The sequence below is a fragment of the Pseudomassariella vexata genome (genome assembly GCF_002105095.1).
Source record: "Pseudomassariella vexata strain CBS 129021 chromosome Unknown BCR38scaffold_4, whole genome shotgun sequence".
Taxonomy (NCBI): domain Eukaryota; kingdom Fungi; phylum Ascomycota; class Sordariomycetes; order Amphisphaeriales; family Pseudomassariaceae; genus Pseudomassariella; species Pseudomassariella vexata.
In genome coordinates this window covers 1,374,538-1,393,297 of record NW_024467959.1, presented here as the reverse complement: position 1 = coordinate 1,393,297, position 18,760 = coordinate 1,374,538, and the positions used below count along the sequence as shown (strand labels likewise).

Genomic DNA, 18,760 nt, shown 5'->3' with positions numbered 1-18,760 from the left:
GCAGGCCCAGAATCATCTGTACCTGGAGTTTATAAAGGAGATTTCCAAGCCATGCAAGCATCAATATTGCAGTCTCACTAAACGGAGTTGTTACTAGACTTACTTCAACGCATCCAAGCACAGTGCAATTGATAAGCTGGTCATCGAATTTGTGCTTACCGATTATAAATCCAATGCGACATTTTGTACGACATAGTTCGTCCGAAGCAGTCTAACTCCTTTCATGGACTGAACCCGCGCCTCTTTTTTCCTGTGGCAGAATCCATTGGACCGTTGGACAGCTGGACAGTTGCACGAAATCCCACTGTGCCTGTTCAAACAGCCCGAAAATAACTCCCTAGCCCCAGCATAGCATTGCTAACTCTCCTCTCCCTGCCGCAGCCCGTTGCGCAGACATTGGTGGGAGCTTGTTACCCGGCTCAGGCGCACAGTGGGCTCGCTACGCACAAAGAGTCTGGCACAACGGAGAGCCCTTTTTATGCACAACTAGGGACTGTCTTGTCAGCGAAAGCCAGGCAGGCCTTGGATAAAGACTGGGGTCAGCGTCAAGAGTGGGCCACCTAAGGCCAACCCGGGCCATCCGATATTAGCGATCAATCCAACCCATCCAAACTTGTATTATTCCCAGCTGGCCCGGTCCTTCGTGTTCTGTCCCTCGCTGTCATCAACAACGCGAGGCCCACTCCGTAGGAAAGGTTTCAACCCGAGACCGTTTTTACTCCTCGATGAAAGAAAATTAACATTTTGCCGACCATAGTTCGCGACGAATGCAATAACACCCACCGTTCCGGCTGGTACGCTTTTGGCGATCGAGTGCAGACGTCCTAAACAGCGTGCTATTGCCCCCTCCGAACATCTCGTCCCGTACCTCGCCCTCACGTTCGGATTGGCATCATCATCGTATAGCTGGATAGGAATCGCGGCCACCTGGGCCACTCTGGCGGAACCGTAGGGTTGAACGGGCTCTGCCCGCAACTCTGGCAAGATGGCGAAAGCAGGAGACGAGGCCAATGGCAGGAACAAGGAACCCGACCTCACCAAAAGAGCACGATGGGCTACGCGCAAATTGACCATCAAGAGCAGCGACAACAAGCGGGTATCTATAATAGACAGGATACACAAGCGGACAGGGTCGACCGAGAAGAAGAGGCAATCTGGAGGAAGCCAGTCCATACAACCCGAGGGCAGTAGCGAGCCTTACGATCCGACCACCCAAGACCAAGCCGACGCGAATAGCATTTCAGGGGAAGAATCCGAAAGTAGGCTCTTGTTTTTCAACAAGGAACTACCCGCCCAATGGAAGGATGAAGAGGGCCGTCCGACTCAGCGCTTCCCAAGGAACAAGATTCGGACAGCCAAGTACACTCCGCTATCCTTCATACCGAAGAATCTTTGGCTTCAGTTCCAGAATGTGGCCAACATATTCTTCTTGTTCTTGGTCATTCTTGTGGTAAGTTAAGCCGCACGCTGCAATACTTCAACAATGTCTAATGTCTCTCCTTTAGATCTTTCCCATATTTGGAGGCACTAATCCAGGCCTCAACGCCGTCCCTCTGATTTTTATTATTACTGTTACTGCCGTCAAAGACGCTGTTGAGGATTACCGCCGGACAATATTGGATAACGATTTGAACAACGCTGGTGTACACCGTCTGGTCGGCTGGGAAAACGTGAACGTGGAAGCGGACAATGTCTCGACCTGGCGGAAAATCAAGAAGGCAAGCTCCAAGTTCTTCGGTACACTTTGGCGGGCGATCGAATCGATGTGGAAAAAGGATCCAAACACGAGCAGCATGGCTGGTATCTCTGATTCGCGTCCATCTATTGAGACAACTATAACGCACAGGCGGTCCATGATGTCGCCACGAACCGACCGAACCTCTTTCGTCTCGGTTAGGGAGGATATCCAGATGACGCCAGTTCCGTCGCCTCTCCCGCGCCCGGACGCACTCCAAACCCCAGACCCCCGGCCAGCGTCAGGCTTGTCGCACAATACCGTCGAGGCTGAAACGTTGGAGAGGGTGAAGGGTGATCTCCTCAACCATGACAAGTCCCCTAGTGGACGAGCGCGTTTTCACAAAGACGCGTGGAAAAATCTCGTGGTTGGAGATTTTGTCCGCCTGCACAGCGACGAAGAGATTCCTGCTGATGTCATCGTGCTGTCTACGTCGGATACTGATGGAGCTTGCTATGTGGAGACCAAAAACTTGGATGGCGAAACCAACTTGAAAGTCCGACAGGCATTGCGCTGTGGCCGATCGATAAAACACGCCCGAGATTGTGAGAGGGCCGAATTCTCCATCGAGAGTGAAGGCGCGCAGCCTAATCTCTACAAGTACAGCGGCGCCATCAACTGGCAGCAAAAAGTCAACAACAAGGTCAGGGACATGTCGGAGCCAATTTCAATAGACAACCTACTTCTCCGTGGGTGCAACCTGCGGAACACTGACTGGGTTCTTGGAGTTGTCATATTTACCGGACACGACACCAAGATCATGATGAACGCTGGAGTTACACCAACTAAACGAGCCCGGATAGCGCGAGAGTTGAACTTCAACGTGCTCTGCAACTTTGGGATTCTTTTGATCATGTGTCTTATTTCGGGCATTGTCAATGGAATTTCATGGGGCAAAACGGATGCCTCGACCCAATGGTTCGAGTATGGCTCGGTTGCGGGATCCGACCGCCCTGCGTTGACTGGGTTCATCACCTTCTGGGCTGCTGTCATCGTCTTCCAGAACTTGGTGCCAATTTCGCTCTACATTAGTTTAGAGATTGTGAGAACGCTGCAGGCTATTTTCATTTACAACGATGTTGAAATGTACTACGAGCCGATCGACCAGCCCTGCGTCCCCAAGTCGTGGAACATTTCAGACGATATGGGCCAGATCGAGTATATCTTCTCCGACAAGACCGGCACCTTGACTCAAAACGTCATGGAGTTCAAGAAGGCTACCATCAATGGACAACCATACGGAGAGGCGTATACGGAGGCGCAGGCAGGCATGCAGAAGCGGTTGGGTATTGATGTGGAGAAGGAGGGGGCTAAAGCTAGGAAGGAGATCGCGGAAGGCAAGATACGTGCCATCGCAGGGCTACGCCGGATTCACGACAATCCCTTTTTGCACGACGAAGAAGTGACGTTCATCGCGCCCGATTTCGTCGAGGATTTGTCGGGTGTCTCGGGAGAAGAGCAGAAAGCGGCCAACGAACACTTCATGCTCGCACTGGCGCTTTGCCACACCGTGATAGCCGAGCATGTTCCTGGCGACCCGCCGAAGATCGTCTTCAAAGCTCAGTCTCCAGATGAGGCGGCTCTTGTGGCCACGGCTCGCGACATGGGCTTTACCGTTCTGGGCAACACCGGCAATGGCATCAGGCTGAATGTCATGGGCGAAGAAAGACATTATACTGTTCTTAACACAATCGAGTTTAACTCGACCCGCAAACGGATGAGTGCAATCGTCAAGATGCCCGATGGCCGGATCTTGCTACTGTGCAAAGGTGCTGATAGCATAATCTATTCGCGGTTGAAGCGCGGAGAGCAAGCCGAACTCCGCAAGACCACGGCTGAGCACCTTGAAATGTTTGCACGTGAGGGTCTGCGAACTTTATGCATTGCAGAGCGTGTTCTCTCCGAGCAGGAATATCTTGAGTGGCGAAAGGAGCACGACAAGGCTGCCACGGCCCTCCAGGATCGAGAAGAGAAAATGGAGGAGGTGGCTGACAAGATTGAACGGGACTTCACCCTCCTTGGCGGCACTGCCATCGAAGATCGACTTCAGGACGGCGTCCCCGATACGATCGCTTTGCTGGGAGATGCGGGTATCAAGCTATGGGTTTTGACTGGAGACAAGGTCGAGACGGCCATCAACATCGGGTTCTCTTGCAACCTTCTCAACAACGACATGGAACTCATCCATCTCAAGGTAGACGAAGACGAAACAGGTGCCACGAGTGACGAACAGTTCATACAACGTCTCGAAAAGGAACTCGACCGGAATTTGAAGATATTTGGCATGACTGGCAGCGACGAAGATTTAGTTGCCGCCAGGCAGAACCACGAAGCACCGGGCCCTACTCACGCCTTGGTGATCGATGGTTTCACGCTCAGATGGGTGCTCGATGACAGCGTCAGACAAAAGTTTCTGTTGCTTTGCAAGCAGTGCAAATCAGTCCTTTGTTGTCGTGTGAGTCCAGCCCAGAAGGCGGCAGTAGTGGCCATGGTCAAGACCGGTCTCGACGTTATGACGCTATCCGTCGGCGACGGTGCCAATGATGTTGCCATGATTCAAGAAGCTGACGTTGGCGTTGGAATTGCTGGTGTGGAAGGTCGCCAGGCCGTCATGTCCTCAGACTACGCCGTGGGGCAATTCCGCTTCCTTCAAAGGCTAATCCTTGTTCATGGCCGGTGGTCTTACAGACGTTTGGCCGAAACCATCTCCAACTTCTTTTACAAGAACATGGTGTGGACATTTGCCATCTTCTGGTACCAGTGCTTTTGCAACTTCGACATCACCTACGTCTTTGACTACACCTACATTCTGCTATTTAACTTGTTCTTCACCTCCGTGCCCGTTGTTCTCATGGGTGTCCTTGACCAAGATGTGTCGGATTCCGTATCATTGGCCGTCCCTCAACTCTATCGCCGCGGTATCGAGCGTATGGAATGGACGCAGACGAAGTTTTGGTATGTCTCCAAGTTCTCAGGTTGGGCAAGTACAAAGCTAATCATGACTAGGCTATACATGGTTGATGGTGTCTACCAAAGCATCATGTGTTTCTTCATTCCGTACCTCACCGTCATTAGCAGCCCGTCGGTCGCCGGTAATGGCCTAGACGTTTCTGATCGACTGCGGCTCGGATGTTATATTGCTCATCCTGTTATTATCACCATCAACCTCTACATCCTCATCAACATGTACCGATGGGATTGGCTCTCCCTGCTAGTGGTTGCCATCAGCGATCTGTTCATCATATTTTGGACTGGTGTCTTCACGTCGACTACTTATTCGGCTGTCTTCTATGGTTCCGCAGTTCAGGTGTATTCTGAGGCATCTTTCTGGGCCGTTTTCATCATTGTCCCGGTCATTTGCATATTTCCCCGCTATGCCATCAAGGCCATTCAGAAAGTCTACTACCCCTATGATGTGGATATCATCCGGGAGCAAGTGACGCAGGGCAAGTTCAATTACCTCGACGAGAAAAGTTCAGTCGATGAAGTTCCCAACCCGACTTCGTCGCAATCATCTCAGTCGTCCAGGATTAAGCGTCACCAGCAGTATCCCAGCGTGGATGAGGATCGGAGGCCTATCTACCCTCCCACGTTACATTCCACCGCCACACACAACCCTCGCAGTCAAAATGGAAGCGACGGAACAAATTACACAAGGCACGAACCGTCTGTCGATATACCAATTCGACCATCTTTGGACCGAGTACGGCCATCATATGATCGTTTGCGTGCCTCGATGGACCGAGTCAGGCCGAGCTACGAACAATCTAATGATTTCACTTCAGCTGCGATGCTGAACCGGTATGAATCGACACACGTGGGGCCTACGCAGCACCCCAACGCTGACCCCAATGCCAATTCGGCCGATGGGACTGGCATAGTGAACCGAATCAGGCGACGAACTCGCGGCAAATCTTTTAAGTCGCCTTTTGCATTCCACCGAGACAACCACATTGAAGAACACGAATAGCCAACTGATTTCCTCTTTCTACTTTCTTTCCGTTGTACAATACCCGATTCCCCGATACCAAGTCTTTCCCCTTTCACGGCTCCTACGCTCGATGGTTTTGCATGGCAGAGGTAGCCACGGCGTGTAATTGCCCATGCTCGGCTCTTAGTGGTCGCTGGCTACCCTCCCACACGACTATAACTTGCAAGCAACTTTTACACTCGACTTTGACATCTGGCGTTGGCGTTTTCAGGGGCATTGGGTCAAAGCGAGAGACGCATTGTACGAGACGATTGATAATGCGGTCCTGAAGATCGTTTTTTTTTCTCGTGTCTCTTGTGTGTGGATGTTTTTTTTTGGTTTTTTGCCTGACGGGTTTCCACTAGTTGGCGGGCGTTCTGCGAACGAGGGGATTCAAACCTGGATTAGGGTATTTAAGAGGTGGACCTGTCTCCCGTCAAGAGAAGCTGGCCTGTGTATATAAAATCGCAAGGACAGATGGGGGGCCGAAGGGCAGGGAAAGGGATGATAAAGGACACGAGCAATACATAGTGAGAATCTTTAAGCGTCAAAAAGAGACTCCCCAAACCCGATTTGTCGTGGTTCCTATTTGATGCTGCTGATTGTACATATATAATCCAACCCATATTTACAATTAATCTACGAGGCACATCCAATTCCATCTTTACAGTTAACATCTCCTCGTTCAACATGCTTCCCGTGTCCGTATACGCTTCTTGAACTCTTTGCAGTGCTTACACCACCACCCCCTAGCCACTGTAATCTGCCGCCGCACCAAGTTGCCGAAATCGAATGCTAGCGGCAGCAGTACCATGGCCAGCACGCACAGTAGCCCGAAAACCACGGCAAGGCACATGCCCACACCCAGCACGGCAAGGCACATGCCGTACCCAAAGGCGGCGGAACCGGCCTCGCAGCCGCAGATGAAGAACATGGCGACGCCGCAGCCCAATTGCAGCTCGTCCTCGGCACAGGTGTCGCCGTTGCGGTAGGCCTCTTGTGCCGCAGTGAGGAAGCCCGGCATGATGAAAGATAAAGCGAGGACGTCGAGAGCAAAGATGTAGAGGTATGTCCCAGCAAATGTCCCAGGCGCGGGTAGGAGGGAGAGGAGGCCTAGCCAGTGGAAGAGCCGGCAGAGGACTACCAGGGAGGCGCCGTGGTGGAGCTTTTGCGTGGTGAAGTCTTGGGCGGTGAGAAAGCCGTTGGGAGTCTCCAGGAGGTGGGCGAGGCGGGCGTGCGCTGTGGGGACGTAGAGTGTGGCGAAGAGAACAGACGCCAGGGGGAGGAGGTGGTTTGATGAGATGAGGCCCAGGTAGTGGAGGAATAGAGTTACAGAGGTGAAAATGGACACGGGGCCCATAAGCGCCCATTTTGGTACAAAGGAGTACATTTTGAGCGTCGTTGAAGTTGGTGTTGCTGTTGGCTCATGAGATATTTTGTCGTGGATCTCCGTGGCAACCTCTTCGGTTTGGTTGGGGATCTGCATTTTGCTTTTCGTCGAATGTTCTGTCCGTGGTTGAATATTCCGTCTGTCTTCATGCCGATGGAAGTTTTCCGTAATATGTTTTCGACATATATATAATACAGTTGGCTGGACGCATCTCCGAATACTGGGAGTTTACCTATTGTTGGGCCCCTGGTTGAGCAAAACCTTGTTATTAAAATGTGGAATATCTCTACAAAATTCAGGAGTCTTTTTTCCGTGGCTCCACCCGACAGGACGGTCATTTCTATTAGTAACATCACAAACAGTATACCAACACAGTCTTTTTTTCTCTTGTTGTAGTTTGAGTCGTTGCCTGAGTTGTGTAAGTCATAGGTCTTGGTCGAGTTGAGTTTCAGCCACATTGAGCCAGCCACATTTAGACCCTGGAAATCCAATTGACTTCAGGCGCGAGCTGTCTTCGTAACAATTTCAAGACGGAGAAAGCACCACCTCATGGCTTGCCATTGAGAGCTGCTATGGTGCCATAATGGTTCGACTCGCACTCAGATCGCGTCCTTGAATGTTCTACATACAAAGCAACCTCCCACACTATCAATTGAGCAGCAACGCAGCTAAACATGGCGGGCGAAGACCTCCAGAATTGGGTCAACCAGTTCAACGCCCTCTTACATGACTTCCCGTAGCGGTCTCCTCCCCTTTCGCATATGCCACTGTTGCTAACAAGCGGGACAGCTTGGAAGACCTCAAAGGTCTCCTGACCCGCGTCTTTTGGTCCAGCCTCTCCATCCTCGTGCTGTACCTCTTCTACATCTCGCGAACCGTCTCACCGAAACGCTACAAAGTCCCCGCGCCCAAGCTCCCCGAAGGCGGGCCGCAAATCCTCGAATCGCCCTCTAGCAAAGTCCCGGGCACCACCGCGATCCAATGTTACGCGCCCGCCACGGGCCAGTTCCTCGGCTTCGTCAACCCGTCCACGCCCGCGGGCATCGACCGCGCCATCGCATCCGCGTCGGCGGCGCAGCAGAAATGGGCCCAGACTTCCTTTCACGAAAGACGTGCCGTGCTGCGCACTCTGCTGCAGCATGTCCTTGATAATCAGGAGCAGATATGCCGCGTTAGCAGTCTCGACTCGGGCAAGACGATGTTGGATGCTCAGCTGGGCGAGATCCTGGTTACTGTGGAGAAGCTGCAGTGGACTATCAAGCATGGGGAGAAGGCTTTGAGGCCCAGTAAAAGGCCGACGAATCTGCTCATGACATACAAGAAGAATAAGGTGCTGTACGAGCCCCTAGGTGTCGTGGCGGCGCTTGTGAGCTGGAATTATCCCTTTCACAATCTCATGGGACCTATCATCAGCAGTATCTTTGCCGGGAACGGGGTACTGGTCAAGGTTAGCGAGCAGACTTGCTGGAGTGCAGCTTATTATACATCGATTGCGCGGGGTGCGCTGGTGGCACATGGACATGACCCTGCCCTAGTGCAGAGTGCTGTCTGTTGGCCGCAGGCGGCGGGACATCTTACGTCGCATCCTGGAATTGCGCACGTTACCTTCATTGGGTCGCGACCAGTATGTCATCACGTTGCTGCCAGCGCCGCAAAAAGCCTCACTCCCGTTGTAGCCGAGCTCGGCGGAAAAGATGCCGCAGTTGTGCTTGATTCTGCTAAGAACGATTTAAGCCGTATCGTGAACGTGCTCATGAGAGGCAGCTTCCAAGCGGCGGGCCAGAACTGCATCGGCATCGAACGTATCATAGCAGCACCGGGGGTGTACGACAAACTGGTGGAGATGCTAGAGCCACGCGTCAAGGCGCTCCGGCTCGGATTGGACAAAGACGTGGGTGCCATGGTATGCGATACTTCATTCTCACGGCTCGAGAAACTAGTCGAGGACGCCGTGGCCCAAGGCGCCCGACTGCTAGCCGGTGGAAAACGGTATAAACACCCTGACCACCCAAGCGGTTTCTACTTTACTCCTACGCTGATTGTCGACGTCACACCCGACATGGCCATTGCCAACGAAGAGTGCTTCGGCCCCATTATGACAATCCTGCGCGCACCGTCCGGCTCCGCTGAGGATCTTCTATATGTCGCCAACGCGCCCGATTTCGGCCTTGGAGCCAGTGTCTATGGAAAGGACTCGGACCCCGTGCTCCAAGCTGTCGTCAGGGGCATCCGAGCCGGCGGCGTGGCGGTTAATGACTTCGCCGTCTTCTATGCGGTGCAGCTGCCGTTCGGCGGTGTTGGCGGATCGGGATACGGCCGTTTTGCTGGAGAGGAGGGGCTGAGGGGGTTGTGTAATATCAAGAGTGTGTGCGAGGACCGCTGGGGAAGCTGGGGCATACGGACGGGAATCCCGCCCCCGGCGCAGTATCCGATTAGAGACCAGGATGGCGCGTGGAGGTTTGCGAAGGGGATTGTGGGCGTGGGTTATGCGTTGGGGTTGGAGGGGAAGGTTAGGGGAGTTATGGACATTCTGAGGGGGGGGTGATGGGGCTTGCGGGTGTTGTATACATCAGTTGGAAGTGGAGATATTAATGCAAACTAGATGAGAAGACCCGGGCTTGTAGTGGAAAGTTTGGCGGGTCTAATGAAGAATCAATACTACGCCGATCAGCGGTTGGTCTCAGGGGCAAACCTTGATTTTCTAAAAAGTTGGTGGTCTTTTCAGACAGCACCCGGAGTTGTGATTGGCGTTGTTGTTATGTTATAGTTTCTAATTGAATAATACATAATCTTCGATTCTAAGTCGTGTCCTGGGCTTGAAAAGCAATGGTAAGTTCAATGCTCGCATACTCCTGCAGGGGTTAATTGATTCGGTTGGAGTTGCTATGAAGGATATTCCTGAGGCCTTGAGGGGCTTAATTTTGGAGCGAAAAAAAACAATCATGCCCTAATATGGAAGGGCCTAACATATCGGGAGCGATTCCTGTCTACTTCTCCTTTGTGAGGGTTGACGTTGCATTCAAGGCTCACTAAGGAGCTGTGGACTTCGTGTCTCTGATCAAGTGGCTCTCTTCGTACTTATGGCAACTTGTAGGAGTGTAGTTGGGCAAGTAGGTTGTAGTAACATCTCCACGACAGGGAATGTCCTCGGCTTTGATCAGATATCACCTTGAGTAGACCCTCGGGCCACTCATCAGGTATAACTACAAGATTACCATGTCCTCGACGACCTCCCCGGAACTTTGCTTTTAGCAAAGATTATGTTTTCTGTGAGTAGAGCCTCGCAGAGGAACTACCCAGCATTGCAAAGAACGCATTGCGGCTCTGATTCCCCAGTTATCCATACTGCAAGCCAGCCATAACTAGTCAGCACATCAAGCATAGGAAAGCTCCCGTTGGTTTTAAATTTGCGGTGAATTTTTAGATATTGCGAAGAGGTAGCACGCGATTTCGGTTGCAATCACATCGTGCCCTGCCTAGCTTCACATAGGTAAAGTTAGGCAAGCTCGAATAGCGTCTCCTTGTCAGCAGTGGAAAACAACGGGTCACTACCGCTCCCAAATCTCGAGCGGTGAGCCCGTAAGGCTCTTGATGGCTCCAGGTAGTGGCTTGGCTTTGGGCTGCATTACACATGTAGAACGAATCTAGCATTGTCTATCATCATGACGTTGAGACTGGTGGTGTGTAGTTGGCGCACATTCGCAAATCCCATCGCAGAGTCAGAACCGCTGAGCTCACGGTGATAAGGATGCAGTATGTCTATCTTGGTCACACATCTTCCCATGGATATTGAAATTGCAGGGGAATATCCTGTTAAAGAATCGAAATAGTCACCAGAGCGTCGCTAGCTGACCCTAACATCATCAGAGGCCTAACGATCAGAGGATGGGGTGGCTCAGTTGTCAAACTTGACTCAACAGCACAGGAGCATCCACCCAGTATTCTGAAATTTGGCCGCTTGAGTTTTGAGCTCGCCTTCTTCTTTTTGTCAATTTTAGCACTCTTGCATGAGATCGCCAGGTTCTGGCTAAGTAAATGCCGTGAAGTTGAGCGTGAGAGTGAAGGTCCTTGGCAATCCCAGCTTCTTTATCAGCTTTCGACGACGTGAGTTAGCTGCAGTCTTGCTCGTCACTACATCTAGAAGTCAGGGGCAATAACGTTAGGTTATAGTATGTTCTTGATGAGTTCAGTGTCGACATAGAATAGGAGCCATGTCAACACTGCGACGGTATATGATCAAGCAACAACTTGTGACCCACAAACAGCATATTCCTTGGTAAGACATCATACTTATCATAGGGGTATAAACAGCTAACTAAGCTTCGGGCATGATGAGGTTGCGCCGCGTCAGCATGCAGGCAGCTTCCTTAATTCACCAACCAACTTGTCAGAAATGCTAGAGATCCATATGGATACTATAACTGTTATCAGTAAGACAATAGAGAAAATAAAATCGTATAGATGATCATAGAGGCTAAAAATGACATTCGTCAATCAATAAAATTGAAAGACATCGAAAATTAGATATCATGCACTAGCCGCGAATCGAACGCGGGGCCCATCGATGGCAACGATGGATTTTACCACTAAACCACTAGTGCTTATATTGCATATTACATTATGCAATTGTTGAGAAACGTTGCCAGTAACATAAAATATATCCCAACATGTAAAAAGCATTGGGAAAAAGTACAAGAAGTGGAGTCTCCAAATCGAGTTGTCCTTGGTCTCCAGGCTATCCTGCAGTTTCAAAGAGCATCGCGAGATGGCAACCTATTTTGCAACTGATTCAACTCTGGCGTCAGCATGAGCTACGACATATGAGACGTGAGATTCAGCGACTTTTCCACAGAATAATTTGACCAACACCAAAGTCTACATATGGATCGATCTTGGATCTGGATCTGTTTACAGTATTATCTTGCTTTTTCGTTCCTCAGAATCCGGATGAAAGCTGTTTTGTGATGTATTTCTGTATTTGTTTATGTATGTTTATGTGGAGAGGGGCCACTAGTTGTACTGACTGCAATTCTCCAGTTACTGTAACACTCGGGAGAGTCGCCCGCTCAAGAGTGCCAGAACATGTACTTAGTGAGGGTAACAGAAAGTTAACCACTAGCCTGCAGCAACCTTGCAACGTCGAGCTTAATTACTGAGTAACTACGAGTAACTACGAAATATGGTTACGTCTCTTGGGAAAGCTCTGGGTGCAGTGTAGGGTCCCAGCTAAGACGTGGCTACTTGCATGATAGGCCAATCCCCAAGTCTTACAGGATCCAATGAAAACTAACCACTTGCTGACACCAGCGAATTCATTCCCATGCTGCATGGACGGCCAATCTTTGACTTTCTCCCAACACTCTTCACATCACATAGCTTTCATGAATTACACGCGCAAATTCCAACGCAAATGCAATCTCCCAGATAATTTACCACTCCCCATACCGGCAGATCCCCACACTGATCTGGACTGGCGTCAGTATCAACCTCGACGATCAACGCCCATCAGGAGTTGGCCTGTGAGATGATTGGTCTTATCAAGCTGGATAGTTGGCGGGATTATTGCCACTTAGTTTCCCCGCTAACGCCATGTTCGGCCCTTGTTTAACTACTTTTCGACGACGAATTAAGGTAGGTGGTTTAGACTGACCAGGTCTTCATGGTTTACATAGACCTGACTTTGGTTAAACCCACTATTTCCAATCCTTTAGGATCAAATAGGACAGGATGAAGACTGGTATACTTATGCGATACTATGCATAGTCCGCACATCGATAGGCCCCATAATTGGCCGTTTAAGTGTTTAGGTGAAGATCAGGTCTAAATGAAAGACCAATCTTGCTTCAGCCAGCCAGCGGCTTAGACCATTATTCACTTGTCCGCCGAAACCAACTACCTACTAACTTGGTCATGTACTTTCTTGGTTAGCCCAGTATGTTACCAGGATCCAATTGACTGCGTCTGAAGTCTTCGAGGTAAGCACTATCTCGGTCACGGGTCGATGTGGCTTTTCGGCATCGAAGTACTTAAGACTCGCCTAAGTCTCGTCAGCATACGATACGGACGTGGTACGTTCTCGTAAGCACATTAAGCTGGGTAGTTTGGAGTTTTCGAGAACTTGAGCTTAGTTCTAAATACAATAATGGTGGCCCTCCTCTGCATCTCCGCCGCACTGCTGGCCTTAGGCTACCTAATCTACCTTCGCCTACACCCCCGTCCCTTGCCAGGAATCCCCTACCACCTCGCCTCAGCGCAGCGCATCTCGGGCGACAAACCCGACATTCTGGCCTCGTTCCGCGAACTCGGCGAGTTCAGCCCCCATCGCAACGCCAGTTGTCGCAAGCTCGGTTTCCCCTTGATTCAGTACTTCTTCTCCCCCGTCCTGCCACCGGGCCTATGGCTTGACGACCCACGAGAGGTGGAGGATATTCTTCTAAGAAGGAACAAGGAGTTCGACCGGTCGACGACGACGAGCATCATCATTGGTACCATTATGCCGCACTCGAGCATCGTCAAGATGACGACGCCGGCGTGGCGGGCGCAGAGGAAGATGTGGTAAGATGTCATGAATCCGGATTTTCTGAGGCGGGTTGTGGCTCCCGGGTTGTACACGGCGGGGATGGAGTTAATGGACTTGGGAGGGCGAAGGCGGCTAAGGTGGACGAGGAGGAGGTGGATATTTCGCATGATTTCGACACGGCGGCCCTAGACGCCATCTGGGTTGCGATTCTCGGCGAGAAATTGGGTGGGCTGCGAGACCAGACGAGTATATTCCAGGGGATCGGCAGGACCCAGGCAAAACATGAGAAAAACGAAAAGGCGAGTGGACTCGACATGTCGAACGCCCTCAAATTCCTCAACCAAGTCGCTCTCGGCTGGCGAACCTTCAAGTTCCCATCGCTGCAGCTATGGCTCCTAAAGCGCGGCGCCGAATACCGCAAGTTCGACGGCATTAAGAACCAGCAAATCGAGCGAATCATTCGGAGTTCCATCAATAAGTTCCAAGGCGCTATCGAAAGCGGCGTCGAAACCCCTGACAGCTGTGCTATGGACCTCGTTCTCCGCCGCGAAGTTCAAGCAGCCCATAAAGCCGGGATTCCGTTGCCCGACTTGGCCAAGGACACCGAGCTCCGCGACGAACTCTTCCTCTTGCTTTGGGCAGGTCACGACACCACGTCCAACACGCTGTTGTGGTGGATGAAGTATATGTCCCGCTCGCAAAAAGCACAGTCGAATCTCCGCGCCGCACTGCGGGAAGCGTTCCCAGGACACGAACTTCCGACCGTCAATGAGATCCTCGAGTCTGACATCCCTTACCTCGACGGCTCTATCGAGGAAGCCCTGCGTCTGGCCGCCACGGCCTTGACCGCCCGCCGAGCCACTGTCGATACCGAGATCCTGGGTTGCAAGATCCCCAAGGGAACCAACGTCGTCTTCAACAGTACCGTGCACCACCGGCCCGTCCCCGTGCCAGAGGAAATACGCAGCGCCACAAGTCGTACCGCGTACGAGAAACGTGGGCGACCTGGCTTGGACGGTCCCGCAGGTGACGATCTGCAAGATTTTGTCCCCGAGCGCTGGCTCATCAGGGGCGAGGACGGCAAGCTGACACTTGACGCTTATGCTATCCCGCGGCTGGCATTTGGAGACGGTCCCAGAGGGTGCTTTGGTAAACGCGTTATTTCTTGACCCCTGAAATGAGCAGCGAGACATGAAGAATAGTGCTGATGATGTCAATCAGGTCGTAAATTAGCTATGCATGAGTTGCGGATCATGATTACGCTCACTATGCTCAGCTTCAGCATATTGTCCTTGTCCAACTTGCCCAAGGACCACGATAACATGCTAGCGTGGGAGACGATGTTCCGCAAGCCGCGCGAGTGCTATGCTAAATTCGTGTTGCTGTAATATATATTATTTAGGTCAGCAAGAGTTTAGAACTTAGCTGTAGGGAAGATTTGCTCAGTCTTTGAGAAGATGTTTCAAAGACCTAAAACTCTCTTGGTGGCATTTGTGATATTAGTGTCTTCAAGTTCATCAAAATTTCAGAGTTTGGCCAAAATTTGTCAAAGGCTTTGGGTGTCAATTCCTTCATAATGGAACAACTATGATCCATCACCCTCGACAGAGTTATCTGAACCATATCCACTGGCAGCTGTAACGAGACGCTTGATCTGGCTAAACCGGTGAAGTCTTGTCTGTGGATCCCTGATCATCGCCTTCATCCGCCTTAGGGTCGACACCAACCACCCCTGGATGCGTCCTTAGATCCTGATGTAACATGTGATGCTATAAAAGATCAGCCTCTATCAGCAAACTTGCAAAACCAGATAATGTCACCTCGATGTTGATCTTTGGCCCCTTGAACCACTTATGGGCGTCGACGAAGAACCAAATGACGATGAAGAGCATCGGCCCAAACTAAAAACCAGATAGCTTATCAACAGGTGGTAACTCAGGGCCTCGAAGGAAACTCACGTAAACCAAAGATGTCCAGTTCATCAACTCGGGCGTTAGATCATCCCCAGTAACCGTGGGAAAACACAAAATCGGCAACATAACCAACACAAAGCAGCACGACAAGATCCCCAACGCCATACTGAATTTTCCCAGATGCCAAGGGCCTCTCCGGAAATTATTCCCCACAAAGACCGTCTTAATCAAAATAGGGGTCGTGAACGCTATGTACGAGCCAAGGGCTCCAATAGAGAAGATGGCCCCAATGGCCACACCGCCGAAGATGAGCAACATGAGCAACACCCCTATGAAAGTGTTGAACCAGACGGCGTTGACAGGCGTGAGAGTATGTCGGTTGACCTTTTTAAGCGCAGGGCTCAAGTAGCCAAAACAATCATCTCGCGCGTAGGCGAAGCACACGCGGCTCGCGGCCACCATGCACCCCTGGCCCATACTGAAGGCGCAGATGATTGTCATGGCCAGAACGGCCAGGGCTACAGGTTGGGGGAGGATCTGGATTAGGTAGGCTGCCCAGGGTTGGCCCTGTGGGTGTTGGGTTAGCGTCGAAGAACTGGATCAGGGGGTTAGAGATTACTCACGAGATCACTTTCCATCACCTCACCTACGTCGGTGATGGTGTACGCTATCACGAGGTTCAGGAAGAATCCCATAACGGAGCCGGACCCAGCAGTCATGATGATTGAGCGCGGTGTGGCGATAGCCGCGTTCGAGCACTCCTCCGACAAGTGGTACGATGCATCGAACCCCGATGTAGTCCAAATAATAGCGAGGAAGCTCATCAGCACCGCGATACCATCGGGAAACTCGGTAAAGTTCTGAACCCCCCACGCTACCTCATTGGGCTGGAACTTGGGCTGGCTGATTGCAGCTGCTGGGATGATGATGATGGTCACGACAAGACAAGCGATGTTTCTATATGTAGCATATTAGTTAAGGAAAGCTCATAGGAAAGCTGCCTCGGGCACATTTAATGTCTACAAAACTCACATCACTGTCCCAACGGAATTGAATTGCGCTATCCACAACGTAGGCATACTGCTAATGAGCGCGTGGAGAATCATGATGAAGACCGTTAGCAGAAAGGTCTGCCATTCGTTGGGAACATAGGACGGGTTCGTGATCGAGGCCGCAGCGAGAATCATACCAGCTTGACGGACAGTGGATCAGTATTTCGAATGCCCAAGACTGTGGCGAGATTAGTAACTCACCACACCCATAATCCACTGAGGGCGCCCCTGTGACTTGGACAAGCCAGTTGCTCCAGCCCGTTATCCAAGCTGCGAACGGACCATATTTCGGCCCTGCTAAGACGGCCGCTGCGTAGTACAGCCCACCGGAGGTAGGCATGCTGCTAGCTAGTTCTGCCATTGATGCAGCGACCTGAATATAGTAAGTTTTTCTGATATCCTCCCTTCTGCTAGCCAGGATTCACACTCACACACATAATGAACACAACTGATATAAGCCAGCCCCACGTGTTCGCCGCCGGACCCGCGTACCCGATCCCATACCACATGGTCGTCGCGATACTCGGCAAAAGCCCCATGACGGCAAACGACACGGCGAAAGTTGTCCAGGCAGAGAACTCGCGCTTGAACTGTTGCTTGTACCCCAGAGCTGCCAGGGCTGCCTCGTCATCCGACATCTCCTCGAGCCCATCAGGCAGGTCCCCGCTCCCCAACACGCTCGTCGCCGGTGGCGGGAGCGTTGCGTCAACAGCCATGTTGAGTAGATCTCGCTATATCGGCTGGTTGGGGTGAATCTTCCGCGGCACTGTGAAATTGTGCGTTTTGCGCTACTCTAGGAGGGAGTTGTTGTAAGCTGCGAAAGCGCCTATGATGAGCTTGGGAATGGTTGATGAGAGAGAGTTTCGATGCATTTTAAAATGTTGCACCGCAGGGTAGGATCCCGCATATGACTACCAACCGAAAGGGTGGTTATCTTCTATGTCTTGCTGATTGCCAACCGGGGCCCTATCGCCACGCAGGTTCGCGGGGTGATTTGTATCACTCCGCAGGGGTGCAAGCTTCACTTGGTAATTGCAATCGTTGCGCAGACACAGAGTAACCTGACAGCTCTAATTATAAAAGAGCGGGCGCCCCGCCGGGGTCAACGAATGCCACAGAGATAATGCGCAAATAGTGGCTGTCTTTAGTTACCTATGCCCACAGACTTTGTCTGAGAGAGACAACAGTTCCGTCATGCTGTGAATATCGTGCGCGTCGCACAAGATCCCGGCAGATGCCCGCGGGAATTGCAGACCACAGCAAATTGTGTCCTTCACCACCTCAAAAGCCTGAAGCCTGGATTTACAGTCATTAGAGCATCTGGGTGGTCAAGTCCTTATCTCGCAGCTTTTGCTGTTATTAGCTCGTGGATTGAGCTGACTCGAACGAACGCCCTGGCTTAGCGCCTGCGAATGACGCCTACCCTAGCCACCGTGAGATAACCCCACCTCGAGAATCTTATTGAAGTTGGGGCAAAAGCTTGACAGACAGGAGCGATAACGCGGGTTGGTTCACATCGTTGACTATGATTCGACCTGCTTACCGATCGTGGCACGCGGTCGGCTCCAAGTTGTAAGGCTGAACGACAGTGGGCATCGAGGGGACGTCTTTCATGTCTATGGCGCCGAGTTGCAAGTTCGCCAAACATACGTAAGAAGTCTGAGGAGATCGAATGTCAACACATCATTGATGCCGCTCGAAGTTGTTTCCCAGAGCCAGGGAATTGTCGACGGTGTGTTGAGCTGCTGCAACCTACACCTTCCCCGTTGGATTTCACGGTTCTCCATGCATTGGGAACATTTCGAGAAATGTATGGTAGGGATGCACGTCGAGCATGGCCGTGGGTACTGATGAGCCAACATGCGATGGAGGGAGCTGTGGATTTTCCAACTCAAATGTTCTCGAAAACATCTCAACCAACAGAGAAGAGAAGAAGTTGGGTAAATGTGATGTGAATAGGTCAGTCGACCGCAACATGGAATATCAGCTTGTTAGACCGTGAAGGCAGTCCGCATTTTGTCCAATAACGTTACGCAATTTTTTTATTCAACATGGCAGACCTCTGTGGTCGTGGTTTGGGAGTTGAAAAGTCTTGAGAGTTGATTCACGCACTTTAACCGACAAGATACTTGCCACTAAGGTTTAAAGGGCTCTGATCAGAGCCTTACACGTTGATCGAC

The 18,760-nt window shown here is 51.3% G+C and overlaps 4 protein-coding genes and 1 non-coding gene across 5 annotated transcripts; 3 read left to right on the top strand and 2 right to left on the bottom strand.

Moving 5' to 3' along the window:
- Positions 1–985: 985 nt before the first annotated feature.
- BCR38DRAFT_337055 (P-type ATPase-like protein) lies at positions 986–5,705 on the top strand (the record flags this gene model as incomplete). The annotated part of the gene is made up of 3 exons (XM_040855506.1): positions 986–1,450; positions 1,506–4,690; positions 4,742–5,705. The coding sequence occupies 3 exons, from the start codon at positions 986–988 to the stop codon at positions 5,703–5,705; spliced, it is 4,614 nt and encodes a 1,537-aa protein (XP_040717979.1).
- An 854-nt stretch (positions 5,706–6,559) lies between these two features.
- BCR38DRAFT_456148 (Aldehyde/histidinol dehydrogenase) lies at positions 6,560–9,640 on the top strand (the record flags this gene model as incomplete). Its single annotated transcript, XM_040861880.1, has 2 exons — positions 6,560–6,572; positions 7,836–9,640. The coding sequence occupies 2 exons, from the start codon at positions 6,560–6,562 to the stop codon at positions 9,638–9,640; spliced, it is 1,818 nt and encodes a 605-aa protein (XP_040717978.1).
- A 1,985-nt stretch (positions 9,641–11,625) lies between these two features.
- BCR38DRAFT_t119 lies at positions 11,626–11,696 on the bottom strand. The gene has a single exon. It is a non-coding gene; the product is annotated as a tRNA-Gly (tRNA).
- Positions 11,697–13,237: 1,541 nt separating this feature from the next.
- BCR38DRAFT_482972 (cytochrome P450) lies at positions 13,238–15,003 on the top strand (the record flags this gene model as incomplete). Its single annotated transcript, XM_040863567.1, has 3 exons — positions 13,238–13,650; positions 13,737–14,764; positions 14,837–15,003. The coding sequence occupies 3 exons, from the start codon at positions 13,238–13,240 to the stop codon at positions 15,001–15,003; spliced, it is 1,608 nt and encodes a 535-aa protein (XP_040717977.1).
- A 25-nt stretch (positions 15,004–15,028) lies between these two features.
- Positions 15,029–17,637, bottom strand: BCR38DRAFT_155681 (amino acid permease). Its single transcript, XM_040853748.1, has 7 exons — positions 17,012–17,637; positions 16,782–16,953; positions 16,561–16,720; positions 16,152–16,485; positions 15,574–16,095; positions 15,436–15,516; positions 15,029–15,384 (listed from the first exon to the last, which is right to left on the bottom strand). The coding sequence occupies exons 1-7, from the start codon at positions 17,294–17,296 to the stop codon at positions 15,274–15,276; spliced, it is 1,665 nt and encodes a 554-aa protein (XP_040717976.1). The 5' UTR covers positions 17,297–17,637; the 3' UTR covers positions 15,029–15,273.
- Between the last annotated feature and the right edge of the window lie 1,123 nt (positions 17,638–18,760).

What these genes read in the sequence shown, in the direction of transcription:
- BCR38DRAFT_155681 (XM_040853748.1), bottom strand. Translation starts at nt 17,296, where the DNA reads ATGGCTGTTGACGCAACGCTCCCGCCACCGGCGACGAGCGTGTTGGGG. An exon ending in ACTGGACATCTTTGGTTTAC is followed by an intron (nt 15,517 to 15,573) that starts GTGAGTTTCCTT and finishes TCTGGTTTTTAG; the next exon opens with TTTGGGCCGATGCTCTTCAT. An exon ending in GGCCAAAGATCAACATCGAG is followed by an intron (nt 15,385 to 15,435) that starts GTGACATTATCT and finishes GATCTTTTATAG; the next exon opens with CATCACATGTTACATCAGGA.